Raw genomic sequence first — 24,265 nt, 5'->3', positions numbered from 1 at the left:
GTAAGCGCACCTAAGAGCAATGGTGGCCTGCGCTTTCTCTAACCCAGCTGTCTAAGACCGCTAGGTTAGAGACCTTTAAAATGCGCATGTCTGGCTGGCCAGCACAAGACGGCCGGCCAAAGAAACGTGCACTTTTTAAAGCGCATAGCTCTCTGCTGCTGCCAATCTGCAGTGCTGGCACTACCCTGTCCTGATACTTATTTCACGACAGGTTGCAGAAAAAATAAAAAGGTACTAAATTAACTTTACCATTTTATTTTTGAACTCTGGGGATTGTTAGTCAACTCTCTTCTTCTCAAATGGAGGAGCCACCTATGTAAATGTCATTCTTGCGCTCATTGGTCTACTCAAATGTCACTTTAGACAGGTCAGACAATGGAAATGCAGGTGCAAAATGAGCCTGTCATCAATACAGAATTGTTCCGTCACTGGTGCAAAGAAAGTATTCTGCTTTCCTTACTGTGTTTTGATACTATGTTAATATTGATTGCCCTTTCATACTACACAGTAATACAAAAAAAACGAGTAAATGAAAAAAATTATAGGGCCGGTGCAAGGCAATTCTAGGCAGTTGCCTAGATCACTATCAGCTAGGAAGCGCACATTTTTCATTAAAAAAAAAATATGGCCCAATTGCCAATTCCTACCCTGGCCATATTAGATTTGAGGTTTAACTCTGCCTGGTTATGTAACTTTGAACACGCACCGATTTAAGAATACAACAAAATAAATGGATGGGTCTTTTCACAACTTTTCTCTATGTATTTTCAGGTCCAGTTTGTGAGGGAGCAAGGATTTGGAGGCGGCATGGTGTGTACCATCGACCAGGATTACTTTGCGGGGACTTTCTGCAATGAGGGCCCGTACCCTCTTATAAACAAGCTCAAGGAGTTCCTTGAAGGTAATGAGGACACAGGAGAAGGAGGAAAATCACAAAAGTGTTGAAAGTCCATGTTCAGCGTGGTGCCAGTGTCCCGGCGTGACAACAGTCCTTCCGGTCTCCACTGGCTGGAGTGAAGCAGGGTGGTGCCCGAAGCCCTTGTGCCTCTTAGGGCCGCACTGGAGTATCTAGCAATAGTGGCTGGGTGTCCCATGGAATGGACGGGGTAAGAGTGGAGAGTCCATCAACCTTTGGCTTTGCCATAGATCGCTGTCTCTTCTAGGTCTGCTGGGATGAATTATCCCCTGACGTCAGGCTGAATCTTGAATCTGGGAAATAACTCATGAAACAAGTTAATTTCGTAGACAATATTGATACTGGAAAACATCTCATATGGTTTGTTGGTAAATTCCAACTTCTGATAGTGACCAGAAACCAGATGAAGAGGGTGGGACACTTCTGTCACTACCTCTGCATCCCTGGCAGGCAGAGGCGTTGAAATGCCTGGGCACAGTGGCTCTGGTGGATGCCCCCTCCTTTCAGGCCCGCCCCCTCAAAGAGCCAGCTGTGATCCGCAGTCTTGCCCTGGTGACCTGGAATAATTCCTAAACCTATTGTTTTGAATACCGTTAGCGTTAATTTATTTTAATGTAGTTGATGTGTGTGACTTTATTACAGACATTTTGTAAAGGAATGTTTTCATGTTTCGTGTAATATTCATGAAAAAGTTTGTTTTTTGAAGGAAACAGGACCTTCCATAGGTGAAATGGGAGGGTGTCATGGAGATTATTTGCAGTAATATTCTCGAGCTGCTGCTGTGTAACAATATTGAAAACGCACATCGCTATCCCTGAATATTAGATGTAAACGCATTCAGAATTTGGACGAATGTGCTTGTGCACTGCCAGTGCCCTGGCCAAAGAGGGCATGAAAGAGCTGAAACGTGAACAGAACCTCCTAAATACAATTGTCCCAGGGCCCCCCAGATCCGTAAAATGTCCCTGCTGGCGGGGACATCGCTCCTAACACACTGCCAAGAAAGCCTGGCAATGATCAGGGCACAGAGGCCTCATCAGGAGGAGGTAGGGACCAAACCTTGCACTCTCGAGGACGTGAAGCCTTTATTTGAGTTTAGTGAAGTAGGATATCCGCTAAACATTGTCGCATGACTCGTCCTCATACTTAAAGTGTCAGTGATATCGATGCCCTCTTCATGCAGGGGACAACTCACCTGCCACGTGTTGGCAGATACCATGCGTCCGCCCATCTCCAGTTAAGGACCCTGGCCGCTCCTTTACTGGGACCTGACGGTGAGCAGGGCCTATGGCTTGTAGTTTGGGAGGCTAACCTTTGGATTCCCCTACAAGTGACATAGAAAGGACTTTGGATGAGTAGCTGCTGCAGGCACTCCCGGACCAGGCAGCTGTTCCTTCGTCAGGACAAACCTGTGCTGTTCTAGGTGCAGCTTATTCTTGTGTTCATTTAGTGTGTGAACCGTTGACTTGTGCATGACTGCTGCATACATTGAGATCACTCGGTGAAACAAACGATTAACGATGGAAAGGTTGCACCAATTCTCTACTGAAGCGTTTCCCAAACACTGGGTCATGAGCCCATTTTTGGTGGGCTGCTAAAGTCCGAGCAATAAATAAAGATGCTTAAAGATTTGGTGCTGATCTTGTCACATTTAGGGGATTTTCAAAGGAGGAGGCCAAATGTCAGCCAGGTCTTTTGACAAATTGCTGCTTATTCTTTTAACCTATGGACTGGTATTTACTTTTCTTTCTCAGACTGTGAAGTGAGGGAAGTTTTTAAAGTGAATTAGGTGACAATCTTGGTCGAGTGGACAGAGTTTGACAGGAAAGGCAGTAGGATGTCATATTTGCAGTGGTGGCCCGTGCAGGTAAGCGCGGTGGAAGTGGGGCAGTGGCAGGGGGGGTGGAAGTGACAAATGACAGAATAGGTAAAATAAATGAATAAAACTACTTACAAACAACTCGGCGATGCGGTGATCGCAAGGTAAGTGGTTTTATTTATTTAATTTGACCTATTCCGTCGTCTGTCACTTCCACCCCATAGCCCCACCGCGCTCACCTGCACGGGTCGTGGCTGCGTATTTTTGCAACACACAGCTAAATGTAAATACCTTTTAAATGAACTGTATTCGTTCAGCAGTTAGTAAAGCAAAAATAAAACATTTTTTTTGTAACTCTGAAGTGTGCTGTAAACAGATTTAATAGGATCAATACAAATCAAAACACTTAGCAACGCACAAATGATAAATATTCACAAAAATCAGGATTCCGCACATATTCCAGTGGCCCGGGCTATAATGAAACAGTACGACATACATGACATCCGCCACATTTCAGACGAATTATCCTGCACACTAAACTCTAAATGAGGCCTTTTGTTTTCCTGCTCTTCAGAGATACTATTACTATGTAAGATTATTCCACGCTAAAACAATGAATCCATTAAAGCATGACATCTGTGCCCAATCAAGGGTGGAAGTCTGTTTTATGATAATGCACCAACACATAAAAGAGTGGCAAAGGAAGTGGCTTCAATTTGTGATATTTGGTTGAACTATTGAGTTCTTAATAATGTCACACAAGATAATTACACATTTTTTACTGAAAATCTAGTTCAGGATAAAAGCAAGGTCATCATTTTGGGAGAATGTTCCTGTTTGCAATTCTTTCTGATTTATGTGCTCGGTGATTAACCCTATACAGCCAATGATCTTTTGAAATAAGCTCTTGATGTTTTCCATTTTTGCTAGTTTTAGTGCATTTACATGTTTGAGCATGTGATGGAGTGCAAAAAAAACCCCCTGGTAACGGGGAAAGCAAACCTGTACCGTTATCCTCCCTGCGTTACAGACCCGACGTCGCACTAACTCATTCACACATGCAGACATTGGTGGGGCCCATAACATCAACACTTACACATTCACCGGTCTACATGAGCTCGACATGAGGGGAACACCTTATAACCTATAGGGAAAGAAAAGTTATTTTACAAAATGTACATCAACACCCTTTTCGCCTACAGATCTGAATCCTAAACATCGAGGCACTCCTCCCACGTGGTCAATGGACCAAATAGTTGGATTGGTTGATGGTGATTTAATTAGAACCAGCTAAAACACATTTCAAGATTTAGATCTACCTTTCTTAATAAACCACAAACTCATTTCTTGTTAATCAATATCTGTTTATCTAAAATTTCTTGAAGAGTTTAAGTTCGCATTTAGAAAGTTTAGATCAAATTTCAAGTAAATCGCAGAACATCATATTCACCTAATCTGGCTATCTGGAGTTCTCTAGGTCATTGGGTCTGCATACTCAAATCTGTCATCATTCGTCTAAGCAGATCAAAGTTCTTTGCTCAGCACGCGACAGTCTCAAAGATCGGCAAAAGACCAGAGACGTGCAAGCATCTATCAGTGCCCATAGAATTAGGAAAAGTTCACAATCATCCGATAATTGGGCAGCATCTGGACCATCTAGGATTCAGGAAAATGCAGCCAGTCGCCTAAGTAACGTCACGAGTAGCGTGGTCTATGAAATCGATGTTGGGAGCGGTCGAGAGCTCGATTAACCCTCACTATTCTACCATGTACTTTTATAAGAAAATCAAATCCAGAAGATACATTTTGTAATTTCAGCACGGTTCTGATTGGCTGGTTGCGATCGTCCGATGCTAGGATTTGGGACATTAGTATAGTTCGAGGGGTGAGGTCATCAAGTCAGTGAAAAGTCAGTTTGTTCCGGTTTTACTGAAAATCAATTATCTTCAGTCTTGGCCGTCTTCCCACAGTGTCCTTGCTTGGGTACACGGAGATCACAGTTCATGACGGGGTCTGGAACACTTTGTCGCTTCTGCGCATTTCACTCCATGCCTCGTGGGACAGTGGCCACTTGTGTCGCGTCGGCTGCCATTTTGGATTTAGGCCCAAACGCCAACTTAAGCAAAACAAACACAAAAGAGTAATTAATGCAAAGAAATAATAAATCTATTGTTAACCCCTTACTAATCCCTCTGTGTTTGTATTTATCTAGCGTATAGCAACATTTAAAGCAATTATATTCACCCTTTCGGTCCTCTTCTCGAGCAACATTACAGAGACCTTACAAAAGCAACATATTCATGCAGTATTCTATTTACTACTGTTAGTATGCGTACGGATTGTAGTCATAAAGGTTATTTTAGTCGTGCAATATGCAATCCCACGTGCAATTTGGATATTCGTAATGTTGGTTTAATATTAATGCAAACTCATTTAATAATATTATAATTAATAAGATTATATAATTGGTATTTTCATGTAGAATGGGGGAGGTATACAAAATGTTGTACTACCCGCTCCATCAATCCCCCCTTTGGTGATTTTTATTACCACACCATTAAAATTTTGTATCAATTTTGTTGCAATCCTAACAACTATCGTCCCTTTGCAGTACTGCCATTTGCAGCCAAGGTTTTAGAAAAACATCTGAACACATCCCTTACCGCTTACCCAGACATACACGGCTTGCTCGACTCTTCCCAGCACAGCTTTCGGCCACGACATTCAACTGAATCTGCACTTGTTAAAACTGCTGAACAAATCTGCAAGATTGTGGATGGCGGGGGGAGGGCGGTCCTGGTGCTTTTGGATTTCTCTGCAGCGTTTGACACTGTGAATCACACCGTACTGGTACAACGGCTGAGGGACCTGGGAGTGGGAGGAACCGCCTTGGCCCTATTAGCCTCCTTCTTGGAAAATAGAGAGCACAGACTATTCTTGGAGGGCATGAGATCTGACCGCTTCCATCTCCCCTGTGGAGTGCCACAGGGATCGGCCCTCTACCCTACTCTTTTCAATCTTTACGTCACACCTCTGGCTAACCTCGTCAGGAAACATGGTTTCACATTAGTGTCGTACGCTGATGATTCTCAACATATTATATCCACTATCAATCAGCCTGAATCGGTTGCATGCAGATTCCATGCATGCCTTTCGGAAATCATGTCCTGGATGGGTCAAAATTATCTAAAAATAAACACTGATAAAACAGAGGTGATGGAGTTTGGACCTGGCCTGCCGTTGTGGAATCAAGCATGGTGGCCGAGAGAGGCGGGAGAATGCCCGTCTCCTGTAGAGAAAGTCAGAAACCTGGGGGTCCTCTTTGACAGCAAACTTAATTTTGCTGCACAAGTAAACAGCTTGACGTCTTAATGTTTCTTTTTACTGAAGACGCTAAGAGAATTTTTTCCTTACACATCCCAGGAACTCCCAAAAACGGTAATGGTGGCTCTTTTTCTCTCCAAGCTAGATTACTCTAATGCCCTTTTTTTAGGGATAAATAAGTTTCAATTGTTGAAGCTACAGTCCCTGCAAAATGCAGCTGCCAGGCTTATTCTGGGCCTACACAAAGGACAATCCACTTCGAACGGGATACGCTCCCTACATTGGCTGCCCATAAAACAACGCATAGATTTCAAAGCACTTACATATGTGTATAAGGCAATCTACGGTGGAGCAGCTGAAGGTCTTGAAAGTTTTTTTTATATCATATGCTCCTTTGCGAGACCCAAGATCAGCCACTCAAGGCTTGGTCAGAGTACCAAAGATTAAAAGAGAAGGCTGGGGTGGCCGCACAATTACAGCAGCCAGACTCTGGAATAAGCTGCCCCCATCTATGAGGCTCCAACCCAATCTTCAGAGTTTCAGAAAACATTTAAAAACCAGGCTCTTTGCAATGACATAGGCCGCTATACTTTCGCCTTCCCCTGCTAAAGCACCTTTCAGCGCCAAGACGCCTCGGCATTCAAGCGCTTTAGAAATATATAAACATAATTTGTCAAAGTGTTAGTTTACATCCGTTTCCCCAATTTCTTCTCTTCTAGCTGTTTTATACATTCTTTCATTTCTTCTAATTCTACTTCTTCAAATTCTGTCTTCTTTTCAAATTTTCTCTTTTTAACTTTTTCTGTATTTTCTTTCTTTTATGACACAAGCATCCTAATCTTAAAATTAATACTATAAAAATCACACATGTTAATGGAAATAAGATCCTACCTCTAAAGGTACCACCTAAGTGTAACCGGAAATCTTTAATAGAAGAAAGTTTCTTCCCAATCTTTTCCTAAACACTTTCAACCTCCAGTGGTGTAATTTCCTCATGCAATTCAGTTATATTTTTAATGTAGATTTTCAGATCTTTACTTTCGTCGGGAATGTAAGTACAACAATGTTGAACTTTCAGCATTCCACAGACTTCACCCTCTTTTGCCAATAATATATCAAGGGCAAGTCTATTTTGCATTACCATAGCACGCATGGCAACCACTTCAGTATTTACTAATAAAAATCCTCCAGCGGTGCTTGTTGACAAGCGATCCACTACTGTTGATAGTTTTCTAATTTTGTGTGCATTCAGAGATATTCCCACTGCTGGTATCAATGCTCCCAAAATGTCTCCTACAATTTCTGACCAAGATTCTCTCTTCCTACGAGCTAATAGACTACCTAACTTATGTACACCATCTTCTCCTCTTCCCATGTGGAATATCTTTGGAAAAACCAGACCTACATAACATGTGCCATACCAATGGTCTGGCAACCGATAATATGCCTTGTTCCCACAGATAAAATATAACCCAGGAAAAACTGGATCATTTCCTCCTTTAAATCCCCATCCACCCATGATTCGGTATGTATCATGGCATTCACTGTTACCTACAAAGTAATTATCATATGCAGTTTGATTACTTCTAATACATAATTTTCCTTTCTGAGGCCAATCTAAAGCCATAGTTGGACTAGCTTCTCCCTTCAAGTGTTTTTCCATTTCAACATCCCATACTGTCTTTTCCTCTTTTCTCTCAGATGCATTCTTTTGCATTTTCAATCTCCTTTCTTCAACCATATCCAAGAACGTCTTTTCTTCTTTCTTTAAACTACAAGTCAAATTATTTCTAAATATATATTCTGTTAGTTCCTTAGTTTCTAAGAAGAATTCACCTGACACCTTTGCAGGCTTTACTTTATTTAATTTGTTAATCGCAGATACTTGTGAAAATATGTTATCTACATCTGAAATAATATTCTAATTTCCCTATTTGGTAAAACAGACTAGCTATTGCACTACATGTTATTCCATATGTTAATGGGAGGTGATGGTAGGTCCCTTACGTCCATTGTCTTTACATATTCATTCAAAAGTTTCGAGAACACAGTTAGAGAAATCATATATAGACATGTCATTATGTAGATAGTTTCTATCTATTCTAGTCGGATATACTCTCTGAATCTTCTCGATTAGTTTTATTCTCACTATGTCCTTCTATTGTCTATTGTAACTTTAAATGAAATCAGTAATGCTAACACACTCCATAGAATCATTAGTAATCCTGTACATCAACACATTTTAAACCATAGTTTTAGAAATACACATTTAGCTTTTCTACTTTGTGTTTGCCATTTTTGCAAAATGATCAGTGTCTTTTGACTTGGCCTCTTCTACTTCACAACTAGTTTTGTCTAACCCAAGGCTCTAAGCACCTACTTGGTTCTATCAGTTATGTATTTTCCTGTATTCTATTTTCTTTCCCTTAGCAGCACTTTCGTTTTGTTAGCATTTGATAGTCTTTCACTTTTCTCTCATAATCTTGATACAGAACTTCCTGAACATCCGTCTCTTCTCCAATATCGGACAAGATAACTCAGAATTTCCGATTCTTCGTCTTCCTCAACCACTTCCGGTACAGTCACCTCTGGATTTTCTTGGCTATCCGCCTCTTTTATTTCAGGCAGGGCCACAAACGATCATTCTGTGACTTATACTTCTGGTTGGGCTTTCTTGTTTTGTTTTTGTCTGCTGTAGTTATTTTCTCATTTTTCGATTTTTCTTTACTTGATACTTCATTCACCTGCTCTGCTCTTAGGGAATTCACTTGTGTCAGTCGATCTTAATCTCTTTATCTTGTTAGGCCAGATTTCATCTTGTGCTAGTCTTTTTGATTTATTTCCTTTATCGTTCTTTTCAGCTCTCCATGTTCTTTTTCTCAGGACTCGACCTCTGGTACTTCCTCATCACTTTCCTCCGATTCTGTTTCAACTTGCTTTTTGTTTTCAGCTGTTCTTCTTTCCACCACTTCTTTTATTTTCCCTACTTCTGTCCCTCGTGTTTCTTGCACAATATCTTCCTGCTGACTAACTGTCCCTTCTTCTAACTGGATGTTGGAATTCCCTACAACTCCTCGGGTCTTCCACAAGAATCTTTCCCTCACTTTCTGTATCTGGCACCTGTTCATCTATTTTTGGTATTTCAGGTGGAATTTCTCTGTTTTTTTTATCAGGAATTTCTTTATCAAGAACTTCTCTGATTGTCTCTTCACTGCTTTTCTCTTTTCCGGAGCATACCGGTATCTGTTCAGTCGGAGTCTGAGCTGGTATCAGAAATCTGCAATCTCCTTCTGGGGCAAATGTCAAGTTTGACTCTGTCTCCCCCCTTTCAAGATTTTCTCTTGTTCTTACATCTTCAGCATCTGATTCAGAACTACTTTCTGACTCTAAATAATACTCGTTCTTTGTTATCCACTGGATTTGGGATTCTCAATGTGTGACTAGCATGGATCCAGTTCTTGATCCCAGCACACTTCACAGCTGTTGTTGTAGTCAAAATCACTTGTCGTGGTTTTCCACAACGTGGGACCAGACAGTTCATTCTTCTGTGTACTTTGATTCTCACCCAGTCTCCTGGGCTCAGATCATGAGCTTGCTTCTTTTCAAGGGTGGTGGCATCTGATCCAACCTGATGAAACAGAATGAACTGCGTCAGCGAGTCCCTTACAGTAATCCAACACCAAGTCATCAGTTATAGGCAACAGCTTGTTGACTGGTATGAATACATGGCGCATTGCTCTTCCCATGATAATTTCATGTAGACTCAAACCTGTGTTCCTATGTGGAATAGATCTAATAGTCATGAGTACTAGAGGCAAGACATCAGGCCATTTCAAACCTGTAGCTAAACACATTTATCCCAATCGGTTTTTAATGGTGCCATTCATTTGTTCCACCACACTAGAAGCCTCTGGGCGATGGGCACAATGTAGTTTCTGTTGTACATTCAATGCTTCACAAATCAACTTCATGATCTCATTATGGAAATGCTTTCCTCTATCTGATTCAATTGTGACTGGGAACCCGAATCTAGGGATGAATTCCCTCAAAAGTAGTTTTGCTACTGTAATTCCATCACTTCTTCTCGTGGGATATGCTTCTACCAATCTAGAAAACAAGCAGACCATTACTAGAACATACCTCAACCTATTAGAGCGGCATCTCAATGAAATCAATCTGCATTCTGGTGAAAGGCCCTCCTTCTCGACCTATCGTTCCTAGACTTACTACTGTTTTCCTTCCAGGATTGAACTGCTGACATATAAGGCATCTTTGACAAAGGCTCTCGGCTACAAGTCTAAATTTTGCATTGTACCACGTTTGCTTGAAGGACCGAATCATCGCGTCCCTCCCTATGTGTCCCTGTCCATGATACATCCATGCCATGGCAGACACCATGCTATCAGGCATGACTGGTCTTCCGTCTCAATAAACCCACACATGATCGGTTTCCCTTGGTGCACATCCTGCTTTTACCCACTGTCTCATTTCCTCATCTCCTGCTTCTTCCTGCAATTGCCTCACTTCTTCCAAGGTATCCACAGTGTTAGTAAACAGTACGGGGCAAGAATTAATTTCCCTCTCTTTAGCCCTGTTAATAGAGTTCTGGTTTCGAGCACAATATTGGGCCATATCATTGGCATATTTGTTTCCGACCGCGATATAATCAGCAGTTTGCACATGAGCAGTACACTTTACAATAGCCAATTGCTTAGGCAGCTGTATTGCCTCAAGCAACTTTCCGACCACTTCAGCATTCTTTATAGGAGTTCCACTTGAAGTCAAATCTTCTCTGCAGCCATATCCAGACAAAATCATGCACAACACCAAAACCATACTGACTATCGGTTATCACAGTCACTCTCACATTCTTTCCGATCTTGCATGCTCTAGTTAAGGCTACAAGTTCAGCAACCTCGTCTGATTTTACTCCCTTCAGGTAAGATGCTTCCATTACTGCTGCAAGTGTGCATACTGCATCTGCTGCACTTAGCATTCCTTCGTCTGTTCTCAAACATGATCCGTCCACAAACATCACAAAGTCACTTTCTGGCAAAGGTACATCTTTTATATCAGGACGTGGTTTGGTACAGAAATCCAATACATCCAAACAATCCTGATCCACTTCGTCCCTGACTTCAACATTCTCAGCATCAGGCAATAGCGTTGAAGGATTCACGTTCAGACCTCTCACAAGGCTCACATTTGTTGCACCTAATATGACCTTCTCATACTTAGTCAGCCGACTATATGCATTGAACTGAGTGCAACTCCTTGTTAAAAGGATTGCCACATCATGAGGTACAAACACTCGCACAGGATATCCCATCACAATTCCCTCACTCTGTTCCAGACTCTTACAAGTAGCAGCTACTGCTTTCAAACAACCTGGCAACGCTACAGCTACAGGGTCTAGCATAGCTGAAAAATATGCAATTGGTCTTCTCAACTTTCCATGTTTCTGTATTAATACAGAGAGTGCACATCCATTCCTCTCACTGCAGTACAGCTCAAAGCGTTCAAGATTAAGCAAGTCCCTATTACTAAACGAAAGCCATGACACCAGTGCCCCTCATCGCTCCAAAGCACCTCCCCTCATGACCTCCTCCTCGGATTCCCTCATTGCCATCCTCCAACACTGCCCTTCATCTCTCCGTAGCCACTTCCCATCATGACCTCCCCCTCATACTCCCTCCCTATCACCCTCCACCATGGCACCTCATCGCTCCAAAGCCACTCCCCCACATGACCACTGTTGCAGCGTGGAATACTAAATCCCTCTCTCCGTTACAGACCATAGATCTTTACAAACGCATTCATTCATTCCATTCACTGGTGGGGCCCATAACACCAACATTCATTCCCTATTGATCTATGATGCTAAAGAGGTGATTTTCACTCCATACGCTGTAATGAGAGGAAATGCACAAATCCCTAATGAGCGATAAGTTCACCTATTCTTTCCTACCTCACCAGGACTCCAAACATTATCCTAGTATTCCTCCCATGGATAGGCCATGGATCAGCTAGTTGTTGAGTGAAGTAACACCTAAATCTCTAAACACTTTACATCAATACATTTCTCAAATAACAACCCGACACAATTCTTATAATTAATAAAGAACTTTTTATCTAGATTAATTGCATAGAAAAATCATTACTCATTTCATTTCTTGTTATCATATTTACCTATTCTGGCTAAATGTCGTCCTCTAAGTCAAATTCAGATCTTTTGTCTCTTTGCCTATAAGCGATTAATCAGTTCGTTTGGTAATTGGGCATCTGATCAGTCCGTCAGAGTTTCTGGATAACAGCTGTCCTGCAGTGTCACCGTCCTCTCCGTCAGCATAACGTCAGGAAATCGAGTCGACAATCAAATGATTGGAGTTTTTTACCCTCTCTATTCTACATCTTTTATAGTAAATTCACCGACAAAATGTTACAAACATATGTTTTAAACACTTTTGATTGGTGGAAACTCAATCATCCTTCTTGATTCCCAAGCGCAAGATGTTTCTTTAGGTATAGTTCATATATTGACTGATAAATTGTATCTATAATTGTCCATTCAGGGCATCTGGCTCTCAGCCCGGTGCGTCCTTGGGTGCCACAGTCGGGTTAGGGTCGTTCAAAGGCCACTGTTGCCTGTAGCAACGCATGCGCACTTCACCCAGAGATTTCATCATAGCGTCAGTCTGTCAAATAGGGATGGCAGCCATTTTGTGGCCACTCCGAAAAGGCCAACTTAAGCAAAGGAAACACAAAACGTAATTAATACATAGAAATGACTATTAAAATGTTATTCCCTCACTAAACCCTTTATGTGCGTGTATGTATCTAGCAATAAGCATCACTTAATGCAAATAAAACTTATTTTATAAGGCACGAACTACAAATACATCACAAAAGCAACATATATCATGCTGATTCTAAATATCTATCATTAATATGCGTACAAACTTTAATTAGGCCATGCAAAAGCAGTTCCCACGTGTATTTCTTATATTAATAATATTGGTCAGTCATCCACAGCAAACTATTAGTACAATTAATATTAATCCGTTCTTCTTTTTAATTCAAACCTTATAGAATGGAGGGGGTATACATTTTTAAGAAAAACCGCACTCCAGCAATCCCCACTTTGGTGATATTATCACCACATAACACCCAAAGTTTTTACCCTTTTTATGGAAATTTCGAAATGACTTCTTACTCATAGTTTAGAATTCAGTTTCTTCTTTATCTTCTCTTTTTGCCTTTTTTATACATACTCTTTCCACTCATCTAATGTTATCTCTTCCATTTCTATATCTTGACCTTTTTCAATTTTCCTCTTTTTATCATCTTTTGTTTTCTTATTTGTACAACACTTACACCCTAATTTTAGAATTAACAGTGCAAAAATCACACATGTTAATGGAAACAAAATTTTACCTAGAATTGTACTGCCTATTTTAACTAACATTCTTAATAGCAGCTATATTCTTTCCCATTCTTGTCCATACATTATCAACCTCCAGTGGTACAATTTTATCATGCAATTCAGTAATATTTCTAATGTAAACTTTCAGGTCTTTACTTTCTTCTGGAATGTAAGTGTAACAATGTTGAACTTTCAGCATTCCACAGACTCCACCCTCTTTTGCTAATAATATATCAAGGGCAAGTCGATTTTGCATTACCATAGCAACCATTTCAGTATTAACCAATAAAAATCCACCAGCGGTGTTTGTTGACAAGCGATCCACTACTGTATAATAATTTTCTTATTTTGTTTGCATTCAGATATTCCCACTGCTGGTATCAATGTTCCAAAGATGTCACCTACAATTTCTGCCCAAGATTCTCTCCTTCTACGCACTATGATTATTTAAGCTGTGTACACAATTTTCTCTGTCCATGTGAAAGATCTTTGGAAATACCAGGCCTACGTAACCTGCCATACCAATGGTCTGGCAAACGATAATATGCCCTGTTCCCACAGATAAAATATAGTCCAGGAAATACTGGATCTCTTCCACCTTTGAATCCCCATCCACCCATGATTCGATATGTATCATGGCACTCACTATTACCTAGTAAATAATTGTCATATGCAGTCTGATTCCTTCTTATGCAAAATTTCCCTTTCTGAGGCCTATCTAAAGCTATTGTCGGAGTTGACTCTCCCTTCATCAGATGTTTTTCCATTTCTATATCCCAAGTTGTTTTCTCAACTCTTCCTTCAGAGGCCTTTCTATGCATTGTATGTCTTCTTTCTTCCACCATATCTAAAAATGTCTTCTCTTTCTGCAGACTACAAGTCAAATTATTTTTAAATATAGCTTCTAATGTTAGTTCACTAGTCTCAAAGAAAAATTCACCTAATACCTTGGCAGGTTTTACCTTATTTAATTTATTATTAGCAAGTACTAATGCAAAAATGTTATCTACATCTGAAAAATAATATTCTAAATTCCCTGTCTGATAAAACAAACTAGCTATTACACTACATGTTATTCCATAAGTTGCTGGAAGGTGATAAGTCACTCCCTCTGCCACAGAAGCAGGTAACTGCATGCATACGTAGCAGTCCCTTACATCCATAGTCTTCACATATTCATACAATAACTTTGAAAAAACATTATTAGGAAAACCATTAATAGACCTGTCTTTATGCAAATGAATGTTGGCTTCTACAGTCTGAGATACCTTTGAAATTTTACCTATGTTAGTTTTGTTTTCACCATGTCCTTCTATTGTATCTATTGTGACTTTAAATGAGATCACAAGAGCTAATATGCTCCATAAAAGCATTAATAATCCTGTACAACAGCAACATGTTTTACACCATCTTTTCATGTAGTTACATTTACCTTTACTACTTTCTATGTTAGCCATTTTTACCAAAATGGACTGTCTTTTGACTTGGCCTCTTCTACTTCACGACTAGTTTCTAACCCAAGACTTCTAAGCTTCTACGTGGTTCTACTAGTTTCTACTTTTCATTGATTTTACTGTTTCCACATCAACTTCTTTGTTTTATTCAGTTTGGCATTTCATCGTCCTTTGCCTCCTTCTCCCAATCAGGATACAGAATTTCCTGAACTTTCGTTTCTTCTTCTCCAATGTCGGACAAGAGAACTCTCAGGATTTCTGATTCTCCTTCCCCTTTAACCACTTTCAATAAAGTCTCCTTCTGGATTTCATTGACTGTCTGCCTCTTGAGTGTCTTCCGGCAGGGCTACATACGTCCATTCCGGTGACTTATACTTTTGGTTAGGTTTTCTTGTTCTTCCGGACTCTTTGGTTACAATTGGTTCTTCTTCCTTTGATTTCTCCTGACTTGAGACTTCATTCACCTGTTCAGCTCTTGGTGATTTCACTCGAGTCAACCAATATCTCAGTCTCTTTATTTTGTTCGGCCAAACTTCGGGTTTAACAGTTCTCTTCAATTTACTTTCTCTGACATTCTTTTCATTTCTCCAAGCTCTTTCTTAGAACTCGACCTTCAGGTACTTCGTTCTCCCTCTCTTCTGACTCTGTCCCACCTTGCTTTTCCTTTCCAGTAGTCTCTTTTTCCACCACGTGTTCTGGTTTCCCTACTTCTGTCCCTCCGACACGCAATCTTCCTGCTGGCTACTTGTCCCTTCACCTAGCTGGATGTTGCAGTTCCCTATACCTCCTCGGGGGTCTTCCGCAATCTGTCCCTCTCTCTGTACCTGTCCCTTCACTTAGTTCTATAATTTCAGGTGGAATTTCTCTGTCTTTCATCTGGGACTTCTTTCCCTTGAATTCTTTTTACTCCTTCTTTCTTTTTGGGTTCTTTTCTGGGACCTTTCTTTCTTTGCTCGTCTTCAGAATCTGAACTGTCAGAAATCTGTAATCTTTTCCTCAGATACTTCTGGGGACCAATATCTGATTTGGTTCCTTTTCCCCCCTTACAGGATTTTCTCGTGTTTTTGGTTCTTCGTTATCTGATTTAGTACTGGACTCTGATTCGTCATAATACTCTTTCTCTTGGCTGTCCACTGGATTTGGTATCCTTAAAGTATGGCTGGCATGGATCCAGTTTTTCAATCCAGCACACTTCACAGCTGTTGTCGTGGTCAGAATGACTTGTCTTGGTTTTCCCCACCTGGGAACCAAACAGTTTCTTCTTCTGTGGACATTTTATCCTTACCCAATCTCCTGGGCTCAGATCATGGGCTGGCTTCTTTTCAAGGGTGGTGGCATCCGCTCCAACCTGATGAAACAGAATGAACTGCGTCAGCCAGGCCTTTACAGTACTCCAATACCATGTCATCAGAAAGTCATCAGCTTGTTGACTGGAATAAAAACATGCCTCATCGCACGTACCACGATTATTTCAAGAGGACTTAACCTTGTAGTTCTGTCTGGGGTTGTACGGATCGTCATCAATACTAGAGGCAAGACATCAGGCCATTTCATTCCTGTGGCTAAACACATTTTCCCAATTCTGTTTTTGATTGTACCATTCATTTGCTCAACCACACCAGAAGCCTCTGGTCGGTAGGCACAATGTAGTTTCTGTTGTACATTCAATGCTTCACTAATCAATTTTACAATCTCATTATGGAAATGCCCTCCTCTGTCTGATTCAAGGGTCACTGGGAACCCGAACCTGGGGATGAATTCTCTCGAAAGCTGCTTTGCTACTGTCAATCCATCATTTCTTCTTGTTGGGAATGCTTCCACCCACCGGTAAAATAGGCAAACTATAACCAGAACATACCTCGGTCTGTTACAAGGAGGCATTTCAATGAAATCCACTTGCATTCTGGTAAAAGGCCCTCCTGCTCGGCCTATTGTTCCTAGACTCACCACTGTCTTTCTCCCAGGATTGTATTGCTGACAAATTAGACATCTTTGACATAGACTTTCTGCTACAAGTCTGAACTTTGTGGAAGTGTGGCTCAATGGTTAGAGCGGCAGACCCTGATGCAGAGTTCTGGCCTGGGACCAGAGTTCAATCCCCCGCCTCGGCGGGTCTTGGATTCAGTTTCCTCGGACCTGTTAATTCTCGCCTCGGTGCCTATTCTAATCATGGGTCCCACGCTGCAACTCTGGGCAATAGCTTGCTTAATCTCCACAACAGCCCCAGCAGCGCTGGGATGCCTGTCTTCACCATGGGGGTGCCCAGGAGTGGACATTTCACAGGGATTGGCCAGGAAGCGTTCCACAGCGGTATGAGTAAAAGTGCCAGGATACCCTCGTTGGGGGTGGCAGTGCGCTATAAAAGTACAAACACATTTACATTATACCAGGTCTGCTTAAATGACCTGATCATAGCATCTCTCCCTATGTGTCCCTGGCCATGATACATCCGTGCCATGGTAGACCTCATGCTATCGGGCATGACTGGTCTTCCATCTTGATAGACCCACACGTGGTCCTTCTCTCTTGGTGCACATCCTGCTTTTACCCACTGCCTTGTCTCTTCCTCTCCTGCTTCCTCCTGCAATTCTCACTTCTTCCCATGTCCCTACAACGTTAGTAAACATTAAGGAACAAGAAGTCATTTCTTTTTCCTTTTCCCGATTGACTGAATTCTGATTTCGGGCACAATATTGTGCCATATCATTGGCATATCTGTTGCCAACAGTAACGTAATCACTACCTTGATTATGGGCAGCACATTTCACCACAGCCAATTGTCTAGGCAGCTGTATCGCCTCAAGTAACTTTCCAACCACTTCAGCATTCTTTATAGGAGTTCCACTTGAGGTCAGGAAACCTCTTTGTAGCCACAGTTGGCCAAAATCGTGGACAACTCCGAAGCCATACTGGCTGTCAGTTATCACAGTCACTCTCACACTTTTCCCTATTTTACATGCTCGAGTCAGAGCCGCTAATTCTGCTATTTGTGCAGATTTTACCCTTTTAGGTAAGATGCTTCCAACACTGCTGCAACCGTGCACACCGCATATGCTGCTCTTAGCACTCCTTCTTCGGTTCTTAAACATGACCCATAAACTAACATCACAAAAATCATTTTCTGGCAAAGGTACATCTTTGTCTGGTTGTGGTTTTGTGCAATACTCAAGTACATACAAACAATCATGATCTGCTTCATCTCGGACTTCCACATTCTCAGCATCAGGCAACAAAGTTGCAGGATTCACATTCACACACCTAGCAAGGCTCACATTAGTTGCACCTAGGATAACCTTTTCATACTTAGTAAGTCGACTGTGTCATATACTGAGTACGACTCCTTGTTAAAAGAATCGCCACATCATGTGGTACAAACACTTTCAAAGGATATCCCATCACAATTCCTTCACTCTGCTCCAAACTTCGACATGTTGCAGCTACTGCTTTCAAACAGCCAGGTAAGCCTACAGCTACTGGGTCAAGCATTGATGAATAATATGCAATCTGTCTTCTCAATCTTCCATGCTTCTGAATCAACACAAAGTGTGCATCCATTTCTCTCACTGCAATACAACTCAAACTCTTTTTCATAATCGGGCATACCCAATGCTGGGGCTTCGCACAATCCATCTTTCAATCGTTTGAATGCTGCCAATTCTTCCTTGTTCAGTTCCAGGGGTCTTTTACATCACTTCTTGTCAGCCCTACCAGAGGTTTTGCAATCAGCGAAAATTTGCTGATCCACTGGCGGCAGTACCCTACCATTCCCAGAAACATTCTCACCTCTTTGGGTCATGGGGGCTCTCATACCTTTTATGATTCTGATTCTGTCTATTGTCATTTTCCTCAATCCTTTCAATATTGTGTCCCAAATACTGTACTTCCTTCTTGCAAAACTGCAATTTGGCTGGTGACACTTTTAGTCCTCCATCTGCCAAATGATTTAGTAAGGCTATAGTGTCTACTTCACAAGCTTCACGTGTTTTTGACGCCACAAGGTCGTCGATATATTGAACTAGTACTGAATTTTCTGGCATTTGCAAATTTTCCAATGACTTTTTCAACAATTGATTAAATATTGAGGGGCTTTCTGTATGCCCCTGTGGGATTCGGCACCATGCCTAAATACGGTCTCCAAACCGAAATGCAAAAATTTGCTGACTGTCGTGATGCAATGGAATAGAAAAGAACGCATGGCACAAATCAATTACTGTATACCATTCTGCATCATGGAGAATCTGATACAAAATCACTGATGGATTTGGTACGATGGGACTACATGGTACCACAATTTTGTTCACTTTTCTCAAATCTTGCACTATTCTGAATTTCCCATTTGGCTTTTTCAGGCCCATTATGGGTGAGTTACATGGGCTGCTCATTATTACTCTTAGAATTCCTTGCTTGATCATTTTCTCAATTATTGGAGTTACTCCTTCAATTATTTCAGGTGTCAATTTATACTGAGGAATATTTGGATAACTTATTCCTTCTTTTACAGTTATTGTTACTGGGTCTACGTTTCTCATCAGCCCTACATCTTCTCCAGTGAAATCCCAAACCTCTGCTTTTACAGATTGTTTCAATTCTTTAGGCAGTTCATCTGGATTGAATACTGCATATGTTCCGATACTCTCACATTCTCCGTTAGCTATGGTCATTTTATACAATACATCCTCATCTGGTGTTTCAAAAGCTATCCCATCTGGAGTACAAAATATAGTGCAATTAATTTTGCACAAGAGGTCCCTTCCTAGCAAATTTACAGGACTGGTGTCACACACCACAAAGCGGTGCATTTCGGAAAATGTCCCTATACTAACTTTTACTGGTTCTGTAAGATGTTTTTAACTGTCTGTTGGATACACCAACTACTTGGATTGATTCATCCGAGAGAGGAAGATTCTTAACATTATTTATTTTATTTATTTTAAACATTTATAAAGCGCGGCTGACACCTTGCAGGTTTCCTGGCGCTGGTGAATACTCTTAACTCAGGGGAACAGATAGCGAGGAGCAGGAAGAAGGGGTTGTTTCTAAGGGAATAACCACGTCTTGATGCGTTTCCTGAAAGGGAGGAGCTGTGAGATTTGACGGATATCAGGAGGCAGACTGTTCCACAGTTTAGCCGCTGCGACTCTGAAAGATCTGCCCCCCGTCCTGACTTTGCTATATTTAGGAACAGTCACCAGACGGGCTGAGGCTGAGCGTAGAGCTCTGGAAGGGGTATACCATGTGAACATGGCCTGCAGAGGTTTAGGTCCAGCTCCATGGAGCGCTTTAAAAACAAGGCAGAGGGACTTGAAGGCCACACGTAGTTTAAGCGGGAGCCAGTGTAGTTCAGCTAGGGCCGCTGAGGCTGAAGATCTCCTAGTCCAACCCAGAACTAATTTGGCTGCGGCCGACTGAACTCTTTGAAGTCGGTCAAGCAGGACAACTGGGGACTCAAGTAACAGCGCGTTGCAATAGTCCAGGCGACTGAGGATGGTGCACCTGACTATCTGCTCCCGAGCTTGTGCGGGTAGCAATGGCATAACTTTGCGCAGGGAGCGCAGGAGAGCTGTGCACATTCCCACCGTTTTAGCAACTTGGGTTTCAGTGTTCATGTTATCATTCAGTGTGGCCCCAAGGTTGCGAACCGATGTAACTGGCCGAGGTTTATCTGCTGTTTCCGGGGGCCAAAAGTCGCAGGGGAATTGCCGAGGAATGCGACTTCCTGCACAATACAAAACCTCCGTTTTGGAGGAATTAAATTGCAGCGAGTTATTGTGTAGCCACCCAGCCGTCTCCCTTAAGCAGTCGTGAAAGGCTGCAAGGGGGGTAGAGTCTTCTCCCTCCCAAGAGAGAATGAGCTGGGTGTCATCCGCATAGTTGATTGTTTTTAACCTGTGTGCCTTTATCAACGTGATCAGAGGTCTAAGGTACACGTTAAAGAGAATGGGGCTGATGGAGGAGCCCTGGGGCACCCCGTGGGGGACAGAAGAGAAGATAGATTGATAAGGGGGAGAGACCACGCCTGTCTCCTGTCCCGTAGGAAGGAGTGGAACCAAAGTAGGGCAGTGCCGTCTACCCCAGCCGTCCGGAGTCGCTCCAACAGGACCCCATGGTTGACCGTATCGAAAGCGGCAGACAGGTCCAACAGGATCAAGGCTACTGCCTGGCCCCTGTCTGCCCGCATACGAAGGTCCTCCAGAGCTGTCAGGACAGCTGTTTCAGTCCCGTGAGCAGGACGAAAGCCAAACTGAAAATCGTCCAGAATCTGATTTTTCTCCAGATGAATGGAGAGACAGGTGCTAACCCAGCGCTCTACAATTTTTGCTGGAAAAGGCAGGAGGGATATAGGCCGGTAATTGGACAAACAGTCGGGGTTCAAGGACGTTTTTTTTAACAGTGTGGTGATGAGGGCCTCCTTCCAGGAGGATGGCACAAGCCCGCAGTGTAAGGATTGATTGCAGATCCTGCAGAGGGTGACAAAGAGGTCAGAACCAAAACTCTTCCAGACTTTTGGAGGCACCGGGTCAAGAGGGGATCCGGAGGTGATCCCAAGCGCCAGCCTTTCAAATTCAGGTTCTGGGATGGGGGGAAACTCCCGCAGCTTTTCCATAAGAGGAAAATCAGAGTGCACCGAAACAGGATCACTAGTACAGGCTCTAGGTGTAATGAGACCACCTAGGGGAGGGGAGGAGTTCAGATTAAGAATAATGGTGTCGATTTTGTTTTTAAAAAAAAGTGCAAGGTTATCGCAGAGGGCTTGTGTAGGAAGGGTAGATGTTATGGCACAATCAGGGTGGGTAAGGTTTTTGAGAATCTGAAAAATGCTTTTAGAACTGTTGGGGGCATTGCTGATTGTAGTGCAGAAATAGTTGGCTTTGCTCTGATTAATGGCAGTTTTATATGCTTGGAGATGGTTTTTCCAGATTACTTTATTCGAATCGGAGTAGCCTTGTCTCCATTTCCGCTCTGATTGTCTGCAGGCTAGTTTAAGGGATTTCAGAGAGTCGTTAAACCAGGGGGCAGGAGCTCTGCTTTTTGCTTTGCCTTTCTTCTGGGAGGCAAGAGAGTCTACGGTGGAGGTGATTGCTAGACAGAAGGCTTTGAAGTTGTTCTCAACCGAGTTGGTGGGGGAGAAACTGTCTTCAACATTGAATACAGTGCCCGCCGCTCTTAGTTTGTCAAGGGCTTTCCAATCTCTATACAGAAAATCTGAAGTAGTGCTACGTGGGGGCCTTTTAGCTTTATCACATAAGATGTGAAATTTAATAAGTGCGTGGTCGGTCCAACACATGGGCAGGATGTCACCCAGGTGTACCAACTGGGGAGAGGCAAAAATTAAATCCAGTTGGTGCCCGGCAGTGTGGGTGGGTTTGTTAACCAATTGTGAGAGGCCGACTCCATCGCAGGAAAGTACTAAGTTGTGCAGTGCATTATCCAGGCTGCCGTTGGGCCAGAGATTAAAGTCTCCTAAAATGATAAGTTTGTGGTGGGAAGTGGCCAGATTAGTGAGAGTAGTGATTAAAGATTGTTGCTGCTGGGCGTTGAAAACCCCAGGGGGGCGGTAGCAGATAATAGCTGTCACGGTGTCTCCATGGTGACAGTTAATCGAAACGCCAAGGAGTTCCGTTCCGGCAACCGGGTCTATGTCAAGGATGGCAATCGACCAGGATGCTCGGAAGATGACCCCCACTCCCCCGCCACGGCCCTTTGGCCTGGGGAGATGCAGTATTTTAAAATCTTGAGGGCACGCGAGACCGAGGTCGACGTTGCAATCTGCATGCGTCCAGGTCTCAGTGAGAAATAGCGCGTCCAGGTGATGGGCGTCAATGAGCAGTTGGATTTCATTGGCATGTTTTGGTAATGACCTGACATTGAGAAGGCCGCAAGTTAGAAGGCCCTGACTGGTGAACTCGTGCAGGGGGAAGGCGGTATCAAGAAGTGATAACTGACCCTTATGTGCGAAGTCTCGCAGACGGAGAAGGGACCCACGCGCCAAATGTGGGAGGGGGGCGGCGGCTGGCGGGGGGATCAAGGCAGGGAGAGTTGCCCCAGCTGATCTAACAGTTGATTGAGTAGCACCAGTATCCACTAGGAAAGTAATATTCTCATCGTTAACCTTCCCATCTACAAATGGTCCTGTCTGGTCTACTTTTAGAGTTGCGCCAAGTACGCACTCTTCTTCCTCCCTTCGGCACCGTCAATAGCCTGCTTCTGAATCACTCATCGTTTTGCATCCAATACTGCGTAACAGCGCAAGCGTGTGATGGTTTATTTACCTGTTCTTCATTGTAGAATCCCGATTCATTACTATACTTCTGTGAGTTTCTGTTCTGCGGAAAAGGTGGTGTTGGCACCTTATTCTGTGAAGTAACCACCAGCCGCTGTTGCTGCAGTTGACCACTCACCTCTTTCTGCACCTGTGAATTCAATGTCGGATTTTCAGTATTATCAATCAATCATAGGCATTTGTATAGCGCACTGCTCACCCGGAGGGTCTCAAGGCGCTGGGGGGGGGGGGGGGAACGCTACTGCTCGAACAGCCAGGTCTTGAGTTGCTTCCTGAAGGCGAGATGGTCTTGCGTTGTCCGGAGGTGGATGGGGAGGGAGTTCCATGTCTTGGCTGCCAGGTAGGAGAAGGATCTTCCTCCGGCGGTGGCTCTGCGGATGCGGGGGACGGTGGCGAGAGCGAGGCTGGCGGAGCGGAGCTGGCGGGTGGGCTTGTGGAAGGTGAGGCGGCTGTTGAACTTGGGGCCCAGGTCGTGGAGGGCCTTGTGTGCGTGGGTGAGGAGTCGGAACGTGATTCTTTTGTTGACGGGGAGCCAGTGCAGGTCTCAGGTGTCCGGAGATGTAGCTGTGTCGGGATGTCCAGGATGAGTCGTGCTGAGGCGTTCTGGATCCGTTGGAGTTTCTTCTGGAGTTTGGCGGCGGTGCCGGCGTAGAGGGCGTTCCCGTAGTCCAGCCGACTGGTGACGAGGGCCTGGGTGACAGTCTTCCTGGACTCGGTGGGGATCCACCGTAAGATCTTTCGAAGCATGCGCAGGGTGTTGAAGCATGAAGACGAGATGGCTTTGACTTGTCTGGTCATCGAGAGGGAGGAGGCCAGGATGAAGCCTAGGTTGCGTGCGTGGTCCGTTGGCTTGGGGGTGGCTCCCAGGGCGGGGGGCCACCAGGAGTCGTCCCAGGCGGAGGGTGATGATTCCAGGATGAGGACCTCCGTCTTGTCTGAGTTCAGTTTCAGGCGGCTGTTCTTCATCCATTCGGCGACGTCTTTCATCCCTTCGTGTAGGCTGGCTCTGGCGGCGTCTGGGTCGCTGGTGAGGGAGAGGATCAGCTGG

At 43.2% G+C, this 24,265-nt stretch overlaps 1 protein-coding gene across 3 annotated transcripts in view; it reads left to right on the top strand.

Annotated features, from left to right (window-relative positions):
• The window catches only part of LOC146862956 (acidic mammalian chitinase-like), a 92,559-nt gene extending 89,910 nt beyond the window's left edge, over positions 1 to 2,649 (top strand). The window contains exon 9 of one of the 3 annotated variants that reach the window (XM_085642328.1): positions 772 to 2,649. In XM_085642328.1, coding sequence (XP_085498454.1) covers positions 772 to 945 — 174 coding nt within the window. In that variant the 3' untranslated portion in view covers positions 946 to 2,649. The remainder of the gene's footprint in view (positions 1 to 771) is intronic. The other 2 variants (XM_085642329.1, XM_085642330.1) reach the window with 2 other exon arrangements.
• Positions 2,650 to 24,265: the final 21,616 nt, after the last annotated feature.

Source organism: Triturus cristatus, chromosome 2_2 (genome assembly GCF_964204655.1).
Source record: "Triturus cristatus chromosome 2_2, aTriCri1.1, whole genome shotgun sequence".
Lineage (NCBI taxonomy): Eukaryota > Metazoa > Chordata > Amphibia > Caudata > Salamandridae > Triturus > Triturus cristatus.
This window is presented reverse-complemented; position numbering and strand designations above follow the sequence as displayed.